Source organism: Ptiloglossa arizonensis, chromosome 4 (genome assembly GCF_051014685.1).
Source record: "Ptiloglossa arizonensis isolate GNS036 chromosome 4, iyPtiAriz1_principal, whole genome shotgun sequence".
NCBI lineage: Eukaryota > Metazoa > Arthropoda > Insecta > Hymenoptera > Colletidae > Ptiloglossa > Ptiloglossa arizonensis.
The window spans coordinates 6128686-6146207 of record NC_135051.1 but is presented as its reverse complement, the minus strand read 5'-3'; the positions used below and the strand labels follow the sequence as shown (position 1 = coordinate 6146207).

Sequence of the window (17522 nt, the reverse complement as noted above, 5' to 3'; positions counted from 1 at the left end):
TATTCATGTACCGAACCCGGAGTAATTTTAAATTTTTCATATTGCATCTTGCTAACTAACTCCTAACGAGAGAGCTACGCTTAGATAAGCAGTCGCATCGTTTTCTTTTTCATGGACACACTTGAATTGAACGAGCTGCTAAAGGGGTGCATATAAAGCGTATCATTACCAGAAGGAAACTGCGGCAGCTATCCGCATTGCCTTTCTGGTGATATCGATAGAAATGAAAACAGGCAGAAGGAAAACACCCCCTCGTACACAGCGCGACCGTAAGCACTGTTTCCTTTCGCAGTTGCAATATGTACGTGAAACCTTCCGTTTTCGAGGCGGATAAAAAAGAGAGAGATCCAAGATAAAATTACACTTGCAGTTGAGCCCCGATAATCCGTGTTTCGCTTAATCTGAATACCATTTAAATCGATATTCCCTTTTAACGGAGATTGTATCGGGTACGTTTCGATAACGAGGAATTAACGAGAAAATTAAATAAATAACTCGCATCAGCGCTGAATTTTTCCTCTAAATCGATTGCAAATATCGAATACGGTTCGAACTTCTGATCTTGGCGCTCTTCAGAGTGTAATCTCCCTTTTGGATAATTCTAAAATATAAACTTTAGCATTCTACACGAAAACTCATACCTCGTGGATTATTACGATATTTGAATATATTATAAGGAGTGGAATCCTGAGTAATCTTTCAGGAATATGATTAGGATAATGAGAAATATGATTAGGATAATGAGAAGTATGATTAGGATAATCAGAAATATGATTCTTGACACAGCTATCATTTATACACAATTATTCCAAGTTTCTCGTAGATTTCTAGTTTCCACAATAAGCACAAGTAGACGATTCTGATTTAATTTCAATTTAGAATTATTTATACGTCATCACTGCCTTGTACATTAAACCGAACCAACCCAGGACCGTTACGAGCGTAAGGTCTGTGCTACGTATCGCGTTAAAGAAATCGAGAACTTCAAAGCGACGTGTCTCGGCGACCAAGTACGTTTCCCTCCCCAAAGTACACAAGCGTAGCGAAGTCGTTCAGAAATTCACCCTGCTCAAGGCCAGTATCATCATCGAGTCGTAAATATCCCCGAAAAACCACCGATTGTTCGCAATCGGTATTAAACGATAAATTATCTTCCCTTCGAACCGTGTCTCGCGAACGTTCGTCAGAATCCGCTCCCGAAGCACTTTTTTCCCCGCAAATAAAGCAAAATTGCGTCCATCCGTCCGCGTATCAATATTTATTCGTCGTACCCTCGGCCTGATCGTTTTCAGACCTTTGAAGGGCGATTCGGTCCCCCCGGTCGGCTTTATTTACACGTCGTTACGCGCCCCGAGGGCGCGAAAACAAACTAATAATCCACCCCGTGGAATAATAAAGCACTTACGCACCGAATCGCGCTCACCTAGCGCGAGACACGCTCGGCGGTCCCCGTCTGTTAAATAATAACGATCCCAATTATCTTAACAACGGCGCCGTTCGCGCGGCAATAATTCAGAGCTTCCGAACTCGCGATTCCAAAATGCCTGTAATTCCTTTTATTGCATCGCGCGACGTACGAGCGATCCGTAGGAGTCTCACCCGCTGGAACGTGTAACGATGCACTCGGTGCAGTGGATGGAGAAATTCGTGGGTGGGGGGTGGTTGCACAAAGGAAACAGAGATCGCGGGATCTCGTGCAAAGGAGCGGGACGGATCGTCGGAAGTGACGGAGCGTGGAAGGGAGAAAAACAACGATGGTGGATAGCGAGGAGCGAGGGAGACAGCGAAACGAAACGAGAGAATGCATTACACGGTCCTGCATGCACACGCGCGTGCATTCGAGGCTCTCGCGTTTGGTTCGCCGCAAATGAATATCCGATTGCTCCTATATAGGAGCCGGCGTATATGTACATCCGTTATCCGACGTTATACCTTCAATCGTGCGTTATCTTCCACGAGCAATCGATAAACCTCATAAAATCGAGCACGACTCTGTCACAAACGTTCGATTCGGAATCTCAAAATTCAACGATTCGCCACGTTCGACGAATCGAGACCGATGGTGCACAATTTTCGGTAAAAGTGTAACGTTCAAACGACGCATTCGTCAACGTACGTGGCAATTAATTCGTTCGCGCAGACGGTTCGACGATCACACCGACACCCGACGAAGATTCGCGTGTCCTTTGTAAACGAACGAAATCGATTCACCGGCGAAAGTGGCGCGCTCGTAAAATGTCTGGAAGTCGTAAAGCATCGCGTGTGATGTCTATTCTGGTAAACGGAAACACGGTGAGAAAACAAGCCTTTAATTGACGATAATACACCTCGGAAGATATAAACCGAAACGATCCTAGTTCACCATGTCTGCGTCGAGGGAACTGTTTATTTCTTTCGAATGACACGCAACTAACGGACTTTATAAAAGTGATTATACAGGGCTACGCGAAAATTAATTTGTCGTTATCGACGTCCTCGTAAAGCACCGTCGCAAGAAATCGTAGATATTTTATCTCGGCTATTATTTCCGTCGGCGTCGTAGAAAACGATTTAAAATTTCTAATCACGAAGGATGAAAAATAATAGATTTTCGAAATATTCGTCCGGTGACTGATCACTCCTCGGGAACGAATTATTACGTTTGAAACGAAAAGAAAAATTTCAACCAGTATCGAGCAATTATATATGATTAAACGAGAGCAACAACATTTGTGAATCTTGCAGAAATGCGATATTTAAAATAAATTTGAAAACCAAATACATGCATCGGTATCCTTAGAAGTTAAAGTATCTTAATCTTGGGAGTGTTGTGTCGCGTATAATTATTGCCTCGGATGTAAATAATGTACGAAGTTTGAATGTTGCTTCAGGTACTGAGTATCTCGGGAACTATTAATTTTAGGACAGACGTAGCACAACATTGTAATTCCTGCTTTCAAGTGATAAAATCAGGCTAGTTTGCTCGGAACTGGGAATTACTGTACATTTGCTTTCAAATTGTGTACTTTTACCTTTAAATTTTCGGTTGTTTTATTAGAAGAGGGCAATCTTTAATTTTACATCAGTCTTTTGGAAAACGAATCGTCGAAAACACGAAACCAAACACTAACAACATGCTAAATTTGTCTCAAAGTCATACATCTGCAAGTTTTGCTTTTTCCACTGATTTAAAATGTCAAATATTATAACGACACTCTTTCTATTGTTCCAATTTATATACGAGTATTTTTTAGCCCGAAAGACTAAATATATGATTTGTTTGTATAATATTTCGCATGGAACGTTTAAACGATTATTTAACGTTGGAATATTTTTTGGCTAAAATTGATTCGCAACAGAATTTTTCCAAGCTATTATCGAGAGTTTGGTATCACCGTAGAACACGAAACCGTAATGGAAATGACTTTACACATTATCAGTATTCTGATCAGAAACAATCAGCTGTTTCTACAGTATCCACAGTTACTCCGCGCTATATTCCACGACCAGGACGTGGAGTATATATCGTACACAAATATTTAAGCTCGACCCAATCATCAGCGACAACAGAATTTACTAAAAGCAGATGCGATGATACACGTGCTTTGCGGCCGATTTGCTTCGTTGGTCATTATAATGAGCCATATTCCTGCGTTCGTCATAGTGATACATACGTATACGCGAAAGCTTAAAAATCAGAAGAATTGCGCCGCATAATTTCAGAAGATTAATTTCAAATATTATTGCAACCAACTTATAAACGTCGCGAAACGATTCTGTATCATCTGTACGATTTAATATATTTTCTATTTGAAAAATTAAATTTAAATACTGAAAATGAAACTATACGAGTAACAAAATCGTGACAAATTTCCGTGTTTTGTCATCTTGTCGTCGTTCTAATACAACGTGACTGTTTTTTTTTTTCTTTTTTTTTTCTTTTTTCGACAAAATAAATAAAAAATATTGCAAACTACGCTGCCGTATTATTTACCCGAATTGAGACGAATCTCTCTGCTGTATTTTTAAATTAAACTAGGCTCCACGAATTTGTCTCAATTTCTGAAATATGATCATGCCTTGTTCCGTTGCGTGTGAACTATCAACGTGTCCACGGTCATTCAATTCGCACGGGTGCACTAATCAACGGATACACTGTACGTGCATATTGAAAAATTATGTGCAATATTTTTAAAATCGTTCCATTAGGAATTTTTAATAATACTTGATTGCAATGCGAAGGAGAGGAAGTAATTAAACGAGAAACAGAATCAAACAAATTAAACAAAAAATTAAAACTCGACAGAGGAAGTGAAAATCATTTTACCAATTCTGAATTATTAAGCAAAGGATTCTACGTCAACGTTAATAATCGATCAGACCATTAATATTGTTTGCTGCTTGAATTATTCACACGTAAACGAACAAATACTAAAAGAAGATATTTTTATACAAGAAAGAAAAGATAAAGATGGTTAAGGCTCGAAATGAGAATCACTGTGACAAAATAATGAAACAAATTTTCTTTTTTTTTTTTTTTTTAAATGTCAAAACGAAACTGCGTAGTTTTATCATTTAATATTAAAAGAATTGGTTCGAGAAATTTTATAGGTTCCTTTTTTGACACATTTTACCTTCAACTATAGTCTCTGCTAATTAAAGCTTTCGTTTCGAACTCGTGTGTAATACGCAAGATAGGTAAAAATTCTGAAATTTCATTTTTATCGTGCTACAGAAATTTCGTTCTTGTCAAAATGGAAATTAACGTTCGTTACGAGCGAAACAGCGGAAGCGAAACGATTCCGATACATTGGAAAGAAAAATAATTATCGATCGTCTCGTCTCTTTTTTATTATTTATGCAGAAATTGGTTTTCGTAGAGAGCCATGTTATACTACACCAAAGGCATGATGAAAATCAATGAGGCAGCGAGCCGTGGAACTGTCGCACAATATTTGTACTCATTTTGAATTTCATATAAAATGTTGAGCTCCAAGTTTCTTTTCAGTTCTGTTTGGAATTTCAACAATTTCATTTGGGAACTTCATATTACGAATTGTAATTTCTTGCCAAAAAGAAGTTAGAATTGTAAAAATATTGAAGAAAGTTAATATTTATTGTAACGTAAAGAAAAGTAGTATTCGAAAAGCGAGTTTTAAAAAATTGTCATTGATTTTCCCATCTTCAAGATCATTACTTGTAGCAATTTTTTGTGATAGTAACATACTTTTATTCTACGTCTAAGAACCCTTTGTAGATCAAGCGACACATACTTTAGTTTCAACGATGCCCATGGGACGAAGTCACTTTAGAGGTTATAACATGCGATTGGGGTAGGTCGTACCTCCTATTTCGCTAAAGGTACAAAAAACGGAAAAAAGTTAAATGGTGTAACAAGATTTATCTTCCCATAGTCTCATTTTTCTTGTAAGTGCAACACAATGCATCCCCAAAGTGCAATTACACTTGCTTCTCACATGAAATCACATATAACATTTCTTTAGATGGATAAATTTATTTTTTTCGTTCTACGTATAAATTTATTTGAAGGACCGTCTTTGAAAATGTTTTTCAAAACTCTTCCGCTTTGTTCAGAATATCACTGTACCTTTGTACGCAGATTGACTGGAATCGATATATGGAACAAAAACTGATACAGTTCCATTTAAAAAAAAAAGTGCAATCGCATTCTACATATGCATCGTTGCATTTACGCAGAACTGGGGAAAGAGTTACATGCAGTAGAAATTGTAAGTAAATATTTCTATTTCATCAACCGACAAAGGATGTCGTAAATTAAATATTTCTTCGAAGTAGTTGCTATCGAAATAAATAATACTTCAAATAATTAATATTTGACTTCAAATAATTACTATTTGACTTTGTAATTCACGTAAATATTATTTCGTACGAAAGGAATCTGTTTGAAAAATGTTCAAAATTTCAAGAAAAGAAGTATGAGGAAGCGATAAGAGACAATAAGAAAAAATAATGTTTAAAATAACAAGGACAGAAGTATTAGGAAGCATAAGAGACAATAAGAAAAAATAAAGGTGCTACTGGAGTATAAGATTGGGTTATCAAAAAATGAACCCAACGATCGAAGAACAGGATGACAATCTATGAAACAAATAATTGAAATACACTGTCGATAAATCTACGTTGTAAATAACAGATGACGGTCTTTCCGTAACGTATAATGGATAGAAAATAGTGAATGGGGAATAAGAAATGAGAAATATTTCTTTACGACAGCTATGCATTCGTTGTTTCACGTAGTAGATATTTCATTTGCATCGGATCTAAGTGAAGATAGTAAACAACAGCACGTACTCGAAAGATAGTAATGGAAATAATATTTTACAATAGGTATTATCTCGTTGAAATATATGAACTGTCACGCCATCTACTTATGGTGCCTGGAAACTAGTTACCAAAGGAAATATATCGTGAAAGTATTTCAATTGTCGCTATTACTTTGGATCAGATCTTTTCCATCTCTGAACTCACGAGATAAGAAACACTTTATTCAAAATCTTCAAATATCCTCTCATTGGACAATTATTTTCCAAACCGTATTTTTCATTCGATTGTCAGTTTTTGATACTTTTATACTTAGTAGAATCCTACATACCTAGTTTTCCTATTAAAAATCAGATAAAACTTTGTTGCACTATTCAGATATCTTTCTACCTTCAACTAACCATAATTAACTAATGTACAATAGTTACCAGGACTGTTATAAGTAGCTCGTAAAATTTCTCAAAGGAGAAATAAAAATACCATACAACTTTCGATAAAATATTTTCATTTCAATATCTCACTTATCTATAAATTTTACAAGATACAATTCGGATCTCGATTTTTCCTTGATCCAATAAGACGATGAACAACTACGTTAAATCTATGTTAAATCGAAGCTTTTCTGCTACGAGAAACTAGCATCTTAATCCAAACCTCGATGAAATCCTTCAAATCGTATAATTAATTGAAAATGGTACATTTTCATTTCAACGTTTCATACACATACGTTCACACCTTACAAGAAAGGAGTAATTCAATTTTAATTTCGATTCCAAACACCAGAATGGTCTTCCAAATCGTACAAGGTACACCGAATTGAGTAGCGATCGAGGATCGTCTCTCGAATGGAAAGGGTTAACGAATGCATCGTACGATTCACACGCGTTGCATCAATTTCTGCGCGCCGTTTCGTCTTGGGACTCCGTTTCTCGGATTAAAATTCCCATCAGATGGCGAAATAAACACCGTGATTGCAACGCCGTAGGTAAATCAAGGTATTACTTACCAGCGTGCAGGAAAGAGATACGCGACACGGGGGTAGCGCGTACACGGTAGTGGTGGCGGTGGCGGTGGCGGTGGTGGGGGGAGCGCAGGGGCGAAAATGCACAATGCAACGAGAGGCGAAGTTCGTTGTTTCCGAAAGTACACAAGCGCAACGGTAGAAACGGAAGTATGAGAAACAGTAAGCACTCGTGCGCGTATCCAGGGCCTGGGCTTGACTCGTATACCGACATTACGCCGGATGCTAAATGCTCGCAATGGTCCCGGCGCTCCGCGACGCTCAATTCGACGTTGAAAGTCTCACCAGGAGTACCCACGGTCGTGAAAATCGCGATACGGGGCGCAATTCTTTGCATTTAATTGCAAAGAATCCTCGAACGGTGGCTCCGCGAAACGAACCCGACCGGATTATCACTTCATCGAGCAACTCGAGTTTGGGATATCGTTCTTTCTTAAATATTGTGTACGAATTCATTCTGGACCTTTGTAAAATAAATTTAACTTTCTTTTGGAATGGTTTATTCCTTTGAAATTATCTAAGGAAATTTTTCTATATTTTTGGTGTCGGGTAGCTGAATGTACATCTTGGAAATGTATTGGGAGTCGAGTCGATGAATTTGATTTGAAACAGAAAGAAACTGTTGATCATAATTTCGAATTTACTTATTAAACGTACGAACTCCTGTTGTGTATAAAATCCACTTCAGGAACGAATCCAGAGATTACAAACAATAATACGAGCTCGTCTATACGCTCGTGTCCTGTTTGACTTTGTTTTCGAGTTACAACGTGTTTTACATTCTGTTTAGTATCACTTATGCATCTGCTTACCTTCTAGAGAGCTAACTTGCATCTTAATGCAAGCCTGTGAACTTCTTATCATTGATTTTCTTATCCTTCCAAGGTATTCTAACGTTACTCGAGATTTCTAGAAATCTTATTCAATTCTCTTTCAAAGTATTTAATATAATATTGTCAGTAGACATTTTGTAAACAAGGAACGGTGAAAATCCAAATTAGGACAATTTCGTTTCAAACACAAAGTACTACACAAGTCTGACACTATACACCTATCAAAGAACGAACTAAAATGACTTACGAAAGTTACAAAATGTAGTAATGCTACAAACATTGTTCCTAGACGTAAATGAAGCTAGATGAATGCAAGACTCGTGATCGTTACAAGAATTAAAATAGTCTGCAATAATCAATTGCAACAATCAAAATATTTAGGGACCTACTCGGTACATTCGTTATAGTATATAAAAAAAAAATTATATGCAATGCGATGAGCAAATAATAAATTCTGTGTACAATGACATTGAAAAAATACATTGACTGTTACCAAAATAATGATTGTATATACAAAAAAAAATTATACGTAATGCAATGAGTAAATAATAAATTCTGTGTACAATGACATTGAAAAAATACATTGACTGTTACCAAAATAATGGTTGTATATACAAAAAACAAATTATAATTGTAATGGAATGAGTAAATAATAAATTCTGGGTAGAATGACATTGAAAAAATGCATTAACTGTTACCGAAATAATGTTTGTAAATTTTGTGTCGATTACTTTGGTAATAACCTATGTTACCAAGCCTCGTGAAATATTAACACAAATTTGTATAACAGTATATTATATTGTGCGTTGATGCCTGTACCGTAACTCTGCGTAAAAGTAAGGAGTTATATCCGCCATTGTTATTATTTATTCAGTGCCACGGTCCCAGGCGAGGACGATAAAATATAGGTGGGGGCTCGAAAGATCTGCTCGGAAGGAATTGCGAGTCGTATTGGGTCAGACATTTTAGTAAGCCTTCCCAAAGCTCGTGCCTAAGTTAAAATAACTAGACACTGTCCACGTTTCCCTTATTCGTCGTCCCGGATTCCCTTTAACGTGAAACTTACCATTTCGATTCTTTTGCATACGCGAAATCGCGTTTGATTTTCTAACGAAAATTATTGGGTTGTTCGGAAAGTTATTTCGTTTTCCAAAACCCAATAAATTTTTATATTCACCACGATACATTCGGTGAAATATTGTCCACGAATTAGTAAGGCTCTTCTGAGAAAAAGTAAGTCTAAAGACGACCGTATTTCAGTTGCTTTCAATTGTACACGGTTTAAATTTTTCTAGAACTTTCGTTCGCGTACACATACGTATAAAAATACTCGAAACGGGATCGTGTTTGGACTCACTTTCCTCGGGAGAAACGCCAATACATTGGTAATACTTTTAGAATGGTATAATTAGTTAGAGGTTAGGTTTGCAACGGTACTTGAACTTGTACCACGTCTTGCACAATTATCGACATTAGTTATTCGTTTATCTTATATGTACACTTCTAAATAAATATGGAATGCCAAAAATGAATATACTGCTACTTCCGGCTTCTTAAATGTAGATATAAATTCCCTCTCGATCGTCGACTAAAAACTACATCTTAACGAAGAAATCGGGACACGTACGCGACGTAGATGGAACACAAAAGGAAACAAACGTTGTAATTTTAATATAATAAAGACAGTGGAGGGAAAACAATAACTTTCTTTCTTTGTTTCTTTCTTGATAACGAACAACGCACACTTTACCTGTCACTGGTCTCGATCTCACTGACCTTCGTCTCGAAGTCCTGCGCACTGCGTCACGTACGACTCACCGAGCCGGGCGCTGATTGGCTGGTTCGGAACTCCGCGATTCGGCAGTCTGCCCGCGAAAATACAAACCTACAGACACGCAATAACGACATTAAACGAAATAAAATAGAAACTAATAATGGAAATATCCAAATTTTCAATTTTTATCGATAATTAACCATATACCTATGATATTTTATAAAAATTTCGACCATCGAACGCACGTAATACGAAATTTTTCTTTTCTTTGCTCTTTCTCGCTCTCATTTTCCTCTTTGAACTCTCGTCGAAATAAATCAACGATCGAATCGAAGATTATTCTATTCCTTCGTTTCGCAACCTGGTATCCCCAATTCCTCTAACGATTACGTAAACATTAATTCAATAACCGAGAAGATGCGATTTCTCGAGGAACAAAGGTACCGAATCACGTTCATTTCGAGGGAAGTTACCTCGCTCGGAACACTCGCCGACTACTTTATCACGCAGTCGTCTCCCTCCTTCCTCTTAATGAATAAGGCGAGTGGTTTGTTGCGCATCGTTCCTGTAACAAATACGGTTAACTAAGCGCAAAAGTGCGTGGCGTCCGTGAAAGCTTATTACTCGATGTTTACAACCGCGAAGAAACTTGGCCGTCCCGCGCTACGGGGAATCACACTTTAGAAACTAGACAGAGAAGTTCCGTAGCGACTCCAACGACGACCACACCGAACAATTTCAAACGAGTGCTGACGACCCCCCGTGATCTTATAATTAACCCATTTCGCTTTGACGCTTTAATATTCAGTTTTCGAGCCCGAGATTCGGCGACTGCGTGTTAGGCAACACTGGCGCCGCGTCGGTTACCACGATCGAGAACTGTTTATTGTTTTGGTGCTCGAAACGAGTTCGAGATTTGTAAACTTTGCCTAATTACGTGCAAGTTACTACGACGAAGTTCCAGTAATCTCGAATTGCGTCGAAAGCGCGAACTTCGATGATAACGATAATAATTTATCGAACAACCAGTACAAGGAGAAGTAAATATTTCAGAGATACACGAGGGTGTCTCGCGAGTGTTCGAATACACGAATATTAAGCACGATTGAGAGCAAACGATGCAAATAACAAATAATATTTACAATTTTATCTTTCTCTCCGATCGATCAATGCAGATTTATGACAAATAAGATCATTTGTTAGGGTAATTCCGACCCTTCGGTTATTTCGACGTTCCACCGTACCGAATTGGGAATTTTATCAACTCCCAAACGTACGGTGTGCAAATTGAATATTTTCCAAAAAAAAAGAAAAAATTTTATTCACCGAACACCTTCACGCTGCTAAACTGTCGCCTACAACGGACGCACAATTTCCCGGGGGAATATCGTTGGGTAAATTCGACGATGCTCGCGATTAAAAAATTCTGATTAAATAGGTTAACAATGAAAGCGTCCGTCAATGTTTACCGCGGAATATTAAATTGTCCGGTATGATTTATGCGTTAAAGTAGGAACATATCGGTCGAAACTTGATCGTATATCGCATTCGAACGTACACGGGATCACCAATGGGATGTATATTCATTGGCAAATTGTGGCAGTTGCTCCCCCGTTTGGTTTTCGAACATCTAGTTAATAATACGTAAGCTATTATGCGCCGGTTGTTTATTGATGCCCATCGTGTCACAATATAGCGATTATCACGGTGATCCTTTATATTTCGACGTGTGGCTGTTCATTAGCGAACGTCAATATTTATTAAGCACACCCAACCTGGATCGCAATGCCACGCGGGACAATCACAAACATCTCGAAATAATCGAGTAACGTGTAAATTCGACTAATACAGACCTAAACGGAACAATAATAGCAGATCGAACCTATTAGAATAATCAGAGTCTCACGAAGTTACTTAATTTCCTTAAATACGTTTTTGTTGCGAAAAAATACATTCCTTATTCTTATAACTGATCGATATAAACCTACAGACCTAACACAAACCTAAATGGAACAATAATAGCAGGTCGAACCTATTAGAATAATCAGAGTCTCACGAAGTTACTTAATTTCCTTAAATACTCATTTGTTGCGAAGAAATACACTCCTTGTTCTTACAACTGATCGACATAAACCTACAGCTATCAATTGCAATTAAACTTTACCTTTCGCTTTTCAAAAAAAAGAAACAACCTCTTGTATTAAAATCTCTCGTATTATTTGTATCTGTATAAATATACTTCAAACAAAACTACTGCTTCCGGAGGCTCGTGAATCACCAGAACAAAAAATTACTTACATTGGAAATCTGTTCTCGGCCATTTTTGGATCACACACGTGGATATTGTTATTCGAAAAATTACACGACAAAGTGACTAAAAATTGATTCGAAGCAACAAGAGTACAAATTCGAGCAACGGAGATCACGGTACGCGCGAAAAGTCCAAATAAAGTCTTCTGTCCTCCAATATCCCGTTAAACAATATAAAAATAATTTAATATAAACTTCGAAACTCCGAGTGCTTCCTCGAGGTTTGAAACACCTTCTTTCCAACTACTTCGCTCTGACTGTTTCCCATCCGGTGCTCAATCCTTTGAGCTACATTTCATTACACGAATAAAAGCGAAGAGAGACAGAAAGAGAAAGAAAGAAAGAAAGAAAGAAAGAGAGAGAGAGAGAAGTCGAGCAAAGGTGACTGTACAGTCGATTCGAAGTTAGCGACTTTCTTCTTTCCGCAATTAAATACTTGGAATAGGCACGATTTAATTAACGAGCTCGTGAAACGTCATATTTATTCGGTGAAACGCGGTACGGTTGACCACGATCCCCATGAAGCTTATAAGAGTCGAGATTTAAAGGAAATTATCGTGGTATCGTTTCCCTGTTTCAGACTTCGGCATAACCACGGGTCGACAAGAGGCGCAATATCCCTGCGCTTTTGTTTATAACAGCAACGAGACACGAAACGGCACGTTCGCATCCCCAAACTATCCAGGCTTGTACCCGAGGAACACCGAATGTCACTATTTCTTCAACGGTCAGATGAACGAAAGAGTCCATCTTCATTTCCACTTCTTCGACATCGAGGGAGTGCAACCGTAAGTTCGACGAACCGTAACTATTTTCTATGGGAAGTTCACTCGAGTGTATTCATTAGTTTACGTTATGTAGTTTATCTAGTTATTTGTCTAGTTTATCTAGTTTAGTATATCTAGTTAGTTCATCTAGCTCGTCTAGTTTACGTTAGATTCACGAGTTTTTATAAATGAGAGTAATTGCAGGAGTTGTGTACTGCTTGTGTTTTGAAAAATTCATCTCAAGTGGTGTTTATACGAAACGTGAATACCTAGGATCTTGAGTGGTACGAATGTGGCTATGGCACGAACCAAAGAGAAAAAGAAAATTTAACAAACGGCGGTTGTTTAACTTCGTACTGAATATCAACTTTATCGTCTTTTCTGGAGTGTTAGAAAAAATAGGGATGAAATAGTTAAATTTGAACAAGTTCTCCAGGTTGTAAAATGGATTTATAATCTATTGGGTTGTTCGGAAAGTCGTTTCTTTTTTTTTGGTGAAAATGAAACACGATTTTTTTCAGAGTGTATAAACATTTTATTAAATTATATATTCTCCATTTTGGAAAACGAAATTACTTTCCGAACAACCCAATATAAAATTGAGTTGTTACATTTCTCTTCTTGAGGCACATTAGGATAGTAGAGTTGTCGCACGAAGAATGTATACGATACTCTTTAACGTTTCATTCATTTCCATGATTCAGAAACATCAAAATGAAATACAGTAACGGTAAAAAGGTGAACACGCTCTCTTCTCGTGGACGATACAATAAGAACTCGAATTCTTCGTACCGTCGGTAACAGCGAACGACGAGAAAGAAAGAAACGTTGCAACCCTTTTGCATTTTCATTCAAAGTGATTGAATTTGCTGTTTCGTCGTTAACGAATAGATTGTGTCGCGGCACTGATATAAAGGGACACTTAACGATATAAGGGAAACGTTTAATTGCGATAAAGTAATTAACAAAGATCGACAACCCCTTGGTAAATAATTGTTAAATTTAGGACGGATGAACCCTAATGTTGGATTGATTCGTAAAGTCATTTCGAAAGTTTTCCAAAATGGAGAATATATAATTTAATAAAATGTTTCTTCATACACTCTAAAAAAAAACGTGTTTCATTTTCACCAAAAAAATACTAAATAACTTTCCAAACAACCCAATAATTGTTAAATTTAGGACGGATGAACCTTAATATTCCCTTCGTGGAATATTTATCGTTATTTTCGAACTGCGTTGCAAAGAGTCAGACGTTCCGTTTTTAAAAAAATTCCAAATAATTTTGCAAACCGGCCGTGAAGCAATGCAAAAAATATAGAAGGAACTTCGAAACGATACAGGTACAAAGAAACAGAGCCATCGAACGCGAAAGATGAACCGACGAACCGAGCCATAGTTACCGGAATTCCACATATCGATCCACCTCGACTACCTTTTCGTAAACTCAACTCAACGAGGTGAGACAGAGTGAGCACCCTTAGTCAACCAGAAGTCTACTAGAAGGGAATCGATACTAGTTCGATTAACCAATCCTGATATAGCTCGACGTTCTACTAAATCAAACTGCGTCAAACAAAGTTCCAAGCTGCTTATTGGGGACGAAGACGCTACGTCCAAAGGTGTCTTGTAATCGATAGCCCGAAAGTCCATCGAAACATGGAGTGTTTGCGGCAGGTCTGGCTAATTAACGTGCACAACTGATTAACGAGCACGTTAATTAGCGTTACGGAAGCGTAACGTAATCCACGAAACGATATTAGGACGAACGAAATCGAAATTACTATCGCGACAGAAAAAAAAAAAAGAGAGAAGAAGAAGAAGAAGAAGAAGAAGCAGTCTTGGTCACATAATGACCTAATTGGGCCTTATTAAATTCGCCATCAATAACCGTGTCGTTCCGCGGCGTTTCGTTCATTACTGGAAGCCGCTAATTAGACGTGTTTCGTCGATTCCTAGCCAAACTTTTAAACAATCGCGCGGAGTAGGAAGCGCAAAGTAGGTCTCGGAACTTCATCGATTCGAGTTGCCCCGAAATACGGCCTGAATTTAATATTTCGAAGTCGGCCGTGCGATAGCGGTGGGTCTTCGACACTCTTCCCGGCATATTTCTCAGCGAGCTAAGCGTATGAAGGTTTGAGTCGCTTTGAAACTGTCTTGAAAGTAAAATGGGCTTAAAAGTCTTTCAAGACTTAAACGTCTTGAGAGTCTTGGCGGTCTTGAACGTCTTGAAAGTAAAATAGGCTTGAAAGGCTTGAAAGACTGAAGCGACTTGAAATTCTCGAAGGTCTTAAACGTCCTGAAAGTCGTGAATATTTGAGAAATCATTTAAATCGTTTCGTGAGTATTGAATCTCACGTGTATACGAAAGTCCTCGTACGTTTCGAACGGTTTGAAAAACACAAAAGAAACGGAAGAACGCCTCGAAATTCGTGAAATTCTTGAAAGCCTCGAGTGGCTCGCGAAAGTCTTGAACGTCTCGTGTATTTAAATAGTTGAAAGTGTCGCGCGTTTGGAAAAGCTCTGAAATTCTTGGAAACCTTGAACGTTTCGAACCTGTTAAACCACTTGGAAACCTCGAGAGTGACTTGTCCGTGCTTGGAATATTTTGAAAGTTTCAAATGGCTGGAAAGACTCGAAAGACTTAACCCTTTGCACTCTAAATAAATTATTGTACACTATACCGTTACAAACGTTGGATTTTCATCGTAGTCGTCGAGGTTACAATCTCCTCCCTCCCTCAAATCTGGATTAAAAATGAAAAATCTAAACTAAATTATCGTACGCTACATTTTCTTACATATACATCGACTGTACTCTTACTTTCAATTTCTTCAGGTACGGTTATTGTACACTCGATCTGAACTTTCGAACACGTCGATTATTCGTACTTAAACCCGTGTTTTCCTATTCAACCCTTTGCACTCGATGTGTTTTCCTATTTAACCCTTTGCACTCGAGACTTCTAAGATACCAGAAATCAACGCCTCGAGAAAATCCTGTAAGTCGTAAAATTAATCTGAAATTGAATATTTTTATATACTTTCTCATACATGCGTTTACACTCCACAAGAACGTAATATTTAAATTCCAAACCACCAAGTTTTCCCGGATCGAAAATAAAGTACATTGAATTAGGTGACGACCGAGGATCTCCTCTCGAGTCCAAAGGGTTAATATTAGTTTGTTCGGAAAGTAATTTCGTTATTTTTGGTGAGAATGAAACACGATTTTTTTAGAGCGTATAAACAAACATTTTATTAAATTATATACTCTTCATTTGGTAAACGAAACGCCTTTACGAAAAACCTAGTTTACGAACACGAATATTTCGATTTCTCGAACCTCTTAAAAGCCTCGAACGGTTCAAAACCCTTGAACAAATCTCGAAAGCTTTAAAAAACCTGAAACGTCCCGTATTTCTACAAACCTCGAGAAGCTCAAAAGAAATGGAGATCTTGAGTCGAGAAAGAATGTTTCGTCGTGAATAGAATGCAATCAGCGTAGAATAAACGGTGCATAGTCTCCATCATAGTCACTTACCAGTAGAAACCACCGTCTCTACGGGTTACCAAAGATCTTCACCCCCCTATTTCTCTTCGTAAGCCCCGTAAATACCACAATCCGAATAGAAGTTCAATTAAACGAAGTGCAATCTGTACACCTCTCCGTGTAGTCGGTGTTGGTCTCGTTTCGTTCAAAAATCCGTATTCCTACTCGTAAATCCGTTTACTCGTTTGGGGTAAACAGTGTAAAATATATGCACCGTAGACGAGAGGATCGAAGGCGGCGATGATCTATCAGTCGAATAGACGCTTATGTCATCGTGTTTCGCAAATATCTCGATGTGGATATATGTAACCTCGCACCCTTTCCCCGTATCACTGTCTCACTCTCGCGATAATAGCACCATCGCTCAGGTATCGCTGTTTCTTACGTACGCTGTACGTTATTTGCAGCGAGGCGAATGCGTTCCACGGTCGGCGAACGAGGTTATAAATCGTCGTTATCAGTTCCATTTATTTGGCGGATCGCCACTTCCTTTTTGCCTTTAATTACCAGAACACCGCTCGTAACAGTCCCCACCCCCCGTCTACGTATCCATGGATTCGTAATATTTCTGTTATTTCAACGAGCGGACGATTGCCCGGCCGAATCGTACGTGACTGTAGCGATTCGGTCGCCTCGGTTAAAGTTATCTTCGAACCGAGGAAAAAAGTCGAACTTGGCACATTCCCGGGGAAATAAAGCGTTATTTCTGACGCCGTGGGCCCACCCACCTTCCTTCCTTTCCTTCCCCCTTTTCGAAACTTTAATCGACGGATTACGTAATCGGAGGATCCGTTCGCTCCCACGGGGCACCAATGGGGGACTTCAAGGGTGGTAATAGGGATGGAACTGGGCGAAACGAGTCGGGAAATATTTATGGAGAGCGAGAAACCGGGAATAAAATCCGCGCCGCGGATGGTACATCCAGAAGGATTCTGATTGTAAAGCCGTGGGCGGCCTGGTTACACATGTATATTAAAGTTATG

The 17522-nt window shown here is 38.3% G+C and overlaps 1 protein-coding gene and 1 long non-coding RNA gene across 9 annotated transcripts in view; one reads left to right on the top strand and one right to left on the bottom strand.

The window, feature by feature from the left end:
- Positions 1 to 17522, bottom strand: part of LOC143145447 (uncharacterized) — a 112191-nt gene that overhangs the window by 72495 nt on the left and 22174 nt on the right. For 2 of the 6 annotated variants that reach the window (XR_012991680.1, XR_012991686.1), the window contains exons 2-3: positions 10118 to 10475; positions 9887 to 10021 (exon numbers count right to left, since the gene is read on the bottom strand). The exons of 1 other annotated variant lie outside the window; for it this stretch is intronic. This is a non-coding gene — a long non-coding RNA (uncharacterized LOC143145447). The remainder of the gene's footprint in view (positions 1 to 9886; positions 10022 to 10117; positions 10476 to 17522) is intronic. 3 more of the 6 variants (XR_012991687.1, XR_012991679.1, XR_012991688.1) reach the window with 3 other exon arrangements.
- Sol1 overlaps positions 1 to 17522 on the top strand; it is a 636201-nt gene that overhangs the window by 605157 nt on the left and 13522 nt on the right. For all 3 annotated transcript variants that reach the window (XM_076308829.1, XM_076308831.1, XM_076308830.1), the window contains exon 11: positions 12801 to 13008. In XM_076308829.1, the coding sequence (XP_076164944.1) occupies positions 12801 to 13008 (208 nt within the window). The remainder of the gene's footprint in view (positions 1 to 12800; positions 13009 to 17522) is intronic.